The sequence below is a fragment of the Gobio gobio genome (assembly GCF_949357685.1).
Source record: "Gobio gobio genome assembly, chromosome: 5".
NCBI classification, from domain to species: Eukaryota; Metazoa; Chordata; class Actinopteri; order Cypriniformes; family Gobionidae; genus Gobio; species Gobio gobio.
In genome coordinates, this window is record NC_137101.1 from 18,010,646 (window position 1) to 18,017,059 (window position 6,414).

Here is a 6,414-nt window from a genome sequence, read left to right on the forward strand (position 1 = left end):
ATATATATATATATATATATATACAGTTGTTAAAGACGTAGCCAAAAAAAAGGCTAATATATTTACATAGATCATTTACAGACATTTGAAAATATGCATTTGTTATATTCATTTAGAGATATCCGCATATGTTGTATCACATGCCCAAATTCTAAGATTACTAAAAATATGTTTATTGGAGCATATTAAAATCCATCAGTGACGAAGTGAAATTATACTTTGTGTTTTTTGAAAGTATTGTATTACAATTGTTAACTGTATTTATACTTGAAAAAAAAAATTTGTGTAATTTGAAGTGGAAGAAACTTGAAAGGGAGAATTCAGAACTCTGATAAAGAAAATTTGAACAATAGTTAAATTAAATTGATTTTTGGTCCTGGTAGTGTCATTTTTTACAATTATGACTGCATGATTATTTGTTTTCCTTTTTTTCCTTTCAACATCAACATTTGGGTTAGATTGTATGCCATTTGTATGTCATTGTGCTTTGGTTACAGGCATGTTTATTTTATTAATGTTGTTTATAAAAATTAAGGGGATTGTCTTGTATAATGTTTGTGCTTATAGAATTCAATTGTGTTGATAGTTTTATGTTAACTATTACCAAACTGCTTAGATCAAGATCCTTGTTTTGCTAGTGATTATTTTTGTGCGACAAGAGAATGAATGCTTCTTTGTGTGGAAAGCCATTTTTGTATAAGCATGACAGACCTTAAATTTAACAATTTTGCAATATGTATTTTATGTTTGTTTTCCAGATGTAAGTACCCTTATAAGAACAACACAATATATTTCGTGTGACGAGCACTAAAAAAATAATAAAAGAAAGTGTGAAAACGAATTCATATTTATTTGAAACATTTGTTTCTGCAGTCACCTGACATAGCCTTTAATGAATTTGTTATTAATTTAAAAATTAAAATGTTGTAGATATGGGGAAAATAAATATAAATACAGCTAATATAAATAGTTGAATCTATATTTGTTTTATTTAGTGCAATTAAACATTTTCTGTGCCGTTCAGGAAGACCTTTATTTTGCAAGACAATGACTTCCGTTTTGTGTTGGTGCTGTCATGCTGATGACATAGGAAGCTAATTGAAGGCTAACCGTGTCAAACTAACGACTATCCTAACTATCAGGATCAGTCAGTGCCATTTTATTTAGTTTTTTCATCATTTCAAAGCTTTAATCATGATGCAATTCATTGTAAGTATTTACGTCTGTTTTGTTGATTGTATTCGTGTGTTTAGTAGCGTGTTAATTCGCATTGAAGTAGCTACTAACTAAATCAGGACTCTCTCAGATAAATATAAACGTTTAGTTTAAAATATACAGCCGGATATTTTATAATATGGAAGAATATATTTATCTGTATTTATTTTCCAGCTTGGCTTCACTCTGGGGAACGTGGTTGGCATGTATCTGGCACAAAATTACGAGGTTGTAAAATATTATTTATTTATTAATAATTATATTAATACTATTTATTGTCTGATTTAGTCCGTGTCTGTCTAAAATCCCACGTAATAAACGGGTAGTCTTGAAATAGAGTACAGCTCCGCTGTTTAGTGATCAATGACTTATAACTTGTTTATTGCTTATAACTTGTTTTCAAGGTACCCAACATTTCAAAGAAAATCGAGGCCTTTAAAAAGGATGTGGAAGCCAAGAAGAAACCCCCAGGCCCAGACTGAAATATCATGGCTAATAATAATAAACTGCAGAAGAAGGGACAATTAAGAACAAACATATCATATAGTATATGTTGTATTGTTAAGGCATGAACAAAAGAGCCCTCAGGATGCACAGTATATTGTCAAATAGTGCCTCAAAATCCCAATTGTTTTGAATGTTGATGTGTTCTGCATTTTGCATTGTATTCCCTCTTTTTTCCTAAATCAGGTTAGATTCGTTTAAACCTGATGTTCTGTTACCTGTTGGAGAATTATTCATTAATATATTTTAAAAACCCAATGGAAAATATGTGTCTGTTAAAATGGCATCAGCTTGCAGTATTTGGATATAGTTTTCTGTATTTATTGATAAACATGTTTGCAGTGCAAATTGTTGAGGACATATAGAAACTGCACATACAAATCATTTATTCAAAACAAATTACGGAAGTAAGTTTTCAAAAGCTTCTTTATACTATTATGCAATAAAAATTATATATATAAAATGCTATTTTTTTAAGTTGTTCATTGTCTGCATTGTGGTGTTATTTTCTAAAATTGTCTATGTATTACACTTTTATCCTCCTGGGTGCCACTGTCCACGTACAAAGACTATTATATTTTAGTGAATTTCTCTGACACCATACATGTCAGAGTTTTAAGTCTGGATGTCCTGTGAAGAGCACATTCAGAGATACCATTTGTTTTGAGGTTTCACCAGGACAACAACTTAGTCTTTAAAAATGACTGAATGATCAAATTTAGCACTCTTATGGAAACATGATATTTTGTAATCATCATTTAATTTTGACTAATTTTCAAATTGTTTGATATAAATCAACATATCAGGAAAATGTTATGGGGTTTGTAAGGGTCATTGATTTTAATACATGTCCTCAATAGAGGACACCTGGACTTAAATCATCAGGCATTTTAGGAGATACAAGTGAATAGGGAAAGAAATTACATATCAATATTCCTATAAAATATTAGATATTATGAAAATGTTGCCACCTATTACTCTCATTATTACACTTATTTTTTCATTACATGTTGTTCCAAGAACACATTAATATGCAAATTAGATCCAGTGTATAGGTGCAGTGCATTGAATGGGAAAACCAATGCATGGCAATTTTACCCACATATTGCATAAAGTAAAATAGTTAATCAATTAATTGTTATATCATACATAATATAGTTGAGAATCATCTTTAAACAATGTTTGGTTAAAAAAAAAAAACCTGAAACCTAAAAATTGATGGGTGAATGAAAAAAACCCAATTTTTCTCCCTATACATGTCATTATGTGTCACTTTATTTTTTTAAACAACTGAGTCCTGGTGTCCACTTACAAGGACATAGCATAACGTGAATTTCACCAAAAAAATAATGTAATCTGAACAATGTAATGAAAAAATAATACATTAAAAAAAAAAAACGTTTTTCCCCTGGATCTTAGGAGGTTAATTAAATGTAGACAAGACTTCAGAGGTATAAAACAAATTAAGACTATGCTATAAAAATTGTGATGAATAATAATTTTCTCAAATAAAATACACCAGAGAATGGGTATTTAATGCTGAATTGACCACCATGGGAGCGTTATGCATTAAAAAAATGCCAGAAACATCCAAGTAAGATCGTTCATATTCTCATATGAAATTATATATCAGGCAAAATCATAAACTAAGAACGGTAGAACAGTTTTAATCACATACAGACCCGTAAAAAGGTTTGAACAACGTAAAAAGTTCCACACGTACTAGACCGGTTATGTTAAAAGTGTGTTTTTGTATTCAATAAAATGGCCGCCAGATGGCGCGGTAAACACGGAAGTAAACAGCTTTTCAGTATCCAAAAATACAACAGTTGTGTCTCCATGTACATTTATCAGTGTTATTCATGTTAAACATATGTATATACAAATATTACGATAAATAAATTAGATATTCTAATATTAACTGCAGTGACTTTTACCACGCCACGAATGGGAACGCAGAAATACATTAAAATGTCTTAAACATGCTGTCGCTGTTTGTTTGTTTTTACGTAGTGTGTTTTTGACGTAGTATTAAATTAATACGATACACAATAATTTTTCAAAGTGTTTTGTTTTGTTTATTTTCTCGCTGAAAGTTTCTCCGGATGTTGAGGGTGAGTGTTTCCGGTACGCGTGGCCGGCCGCTCCTGTGACAGCTGCTGCTGCTCGAGACAAGCAAAGATGATTTCCCTCACCGACTCCCAGAGTAAGAACAATACAGCCTGTCTCACTGACAGCTTCTCGTAAGACAATGTCTATTGTCAGTGCATTCATGTACAAAGCCTGTTGTTTTTATAATTTCGCCTGTCTTAATATGTATATGAGTGTACGTTATACTAATGCAGCTGCGTGCATATGTCACACCACCAGTCTAACTTCAATGGCGTTGAATTGCAAGTCAGGAAATAAACAAAACATCTTCTGGCTTAAAACCGCTTTAATGCTGTCGGTGAACTGCACCAGACTAGTTGAATTAAGACAGAACAATCCTGTCATACCATTTCATACATATAGGACATTGTAATATAGCTAACACTTACAATAAGGTTTCATTTGTTAAGATTAATAAATACTTTAGGTAACATGAACTAACAATGAGCACTTCTATTCATCTTAAATGTTCATCTCAGCATTTGCTAATACAATTTTAAGATCTAAAGTTGTATCTGTTAAACATTAGTTAATGCACTGTGAACTAACAAAGGTTAATAAAATAAATGCTGTAAAATATATTGTTAGTTATGCATTCTGTTAACAAATTAGACTATTACCATATTGTCTAACATTTATGTGGTATTAAATGCTAATTATATAATTTATATACAAATTGTCATTGTTAAAACGCATTTAAATATCGTCATATTAATAAAATGTATGGCTTTCCCTCTCTCAACAGAAATTGGAATAGGACTGACAGGATTCGGGGTGTTTTTTCTTTTCTTCGGGATGATCCTGTTTTTTGATAAAGCCCTTCTTGCCATAGGAAACGTGAGTGGTCCCATTATATTAATATTTTAATGATATTTTATGTTACATTATATTGTATGTAAAATTATAATTATATTGTATTAATTATATATCTTTTTCAAGCTTGTGTTTTGTACACACGTTTGAATTTCCTAATTATTAAATTATATGATTTAAATTGTGTGTGTATATATATATATATATATATATATATATATATATATATTATTCAATAACTATTTAAATTGTGTGTATGCTTGTGTGTGTGTGTGTGTGTATATATATATATATATATATATATATATATATATATATATATATATATATATATATATATATATATATATATATATATATATATATATATATATTATTGACACACATGCTATGTGATCGGTTTCTTTTGTACGAGTTTGTTGTTAATAGCATCTACACATTGTTCATATCCTTCAGTTGTGCTGCTTTTTCCTGCTATTAAGTGTCCTTTCATAATAGCTCAAATAAAACATTTTATACCGTTGTTTTACTATAAACTTATATTACATTAGCTTGAGTTTATTATAAGCACAGATCCCTCAACCTAATATCAGTCTCTCACCTCTCTCTTGGTCTTCATTCGTCTCAGATCCTGTTTGTTGTCGGCCTGTCGTTCGTAATCGGGCTGGAAAGGACGTTCAGGTTCTTCTTTCAGAAGCACAAAATGAAAGCCACCAGCTTCTTCTTAGGAGGCGTCTTGGTGGTGCTGATCGGATGGCCCATCGTTGGAGTCGTTCTAGAGTTTTATGGCTTCTTTCTTTTATTCAGGTATTTTTTACAGGATTAAGAAGCTCTTATACAGGCAAATTATTCTACTTAGTAGCTAATACTGTTATTTAAATGGCTGATGCCAATACGGATTGACAGAAGGTGGATAAAGAAATTATAATGAGCAACAAAATGGAAATTAAATGAACACTTATTTCACTCTATTATTTAAAAATTATTATATTAAAATGTAGATTATTCATGTTGTTTCTCTGTCAGTTTTGGAACTGATAAAAGGGGGACTAACATTTTTGATCAGTGGCAATGCAATGGCAATAATCTCAAAATAATCCCAAATAATTGATATACGGGGGTATGTCCTTCTCTTCATGTGTAGGGGATTCTTTCCAGTGGTCGTAGGCTTCATCAGGAGGATTCCTGTGCTGGGATATTTGCTGAATCTTCCCTTCATTAGTGGGGTAAGTTGTACTCAGCAGGGTGAAGAAGACGAGAGTGCACGTTGTACTTTTTCCTCTCGTGTTTTATTTCTATGCAAGGATTGCAGTGAATTCAACCCGTGTCCTAACCAGGCACAGTGCGATTAAGTGACAAGAAGTTATAAAAGCCTCTCTTTTGCTGTAACAAATATGAGCAGTCATTAGTTCTGATTGGATGTGATTGTGCTTGCATTTACACTATCAGTGTGGACAGACAAATTATCGACTTATGCCACATCTGGTTAGGACGCATGTAAATTCACTTTAAATGCTTTTGCTTGCTTTAGCAGCTATGGCACTAACAGGCTTTCTCGCTAAATATAATACTAATCAAAGGGGACATCTTTGAAAACAAGTTATATTTTTGTTCAAATATATTCAAATATTTCATTATTAAGGGCTTTGTGTAATAATATTTCGGTAACACTTTACAATAAAGGTCTCAGTTGTTAACTAACTAACTAACATGAACTAACAATGAGTAGTA

General features: G+C 31.3%; 2 protein-coding genes across 6 annotated transcripts in view; both read left to right on the forward strand.

The window, feature by feature from the left end:
- Window positions 1–1,072: 1,072 nt before the first annotated feature.
- Window positions 1,073–2,181, forward strand: stmp1 (short transmembrane mitochondrial protein 1). The gene is made up of 3 exons (XM_079816973.1): window positions 1,073–1,209; window positions 1,390–1,443; window positions 1,620–2,181. The coding sequence occupies exons 1-3, from the start codon at window positions 1,195–1,197 to the stop codon at window positions 1,695–1,697; spliced, it is 147 nt and encodes a 48-aa protein (XP_079673099.1). The 5' UTR covers window positions 1,073–1,194; the 3' UTR covers window positions 1,698–2,181.
- Window positions 2,182–3,510: 1,329 nt separating this feature from the next.
- The window catches only part of golt1ba (golgi transport 1Ba), a 5,673-nt gene continuing 2,769 nt past the window's right edge, over window positions 3,511–6,414 (forward strand). For 3 of the 5 annotated variants that reach the window (XR_013816523.1, XM_079817251.1, XM_079817250.1), the window contains exons 1-4: window positions 3,830–3,925; window positions 4,616–4,707; window positions 5,312–5,490; window positions 5,828–5,909. Coding sequence is in view for 4 of the 5 variants with exons in the window: in XM_079817251.1 (XP_079673377.1) it covers window positions 3,901–3,925; window positions 4,616–4,707; window positions 5,312–5,490; window positions 5,828–5,909 (378 nt within the window). In the remaining variant the exon portion in view is untranslated. Of the gene's footprint in view, window positions 3,963–4,615; window positions 4,708–5,311; window positions 5,491–5,827; window positions 5,910–6,414 lie in introns of all 5 variants that reach the window. The other 2 variants (XM_079817249.1, XM_079817252.1) reach the window with 2 other exon arrangements.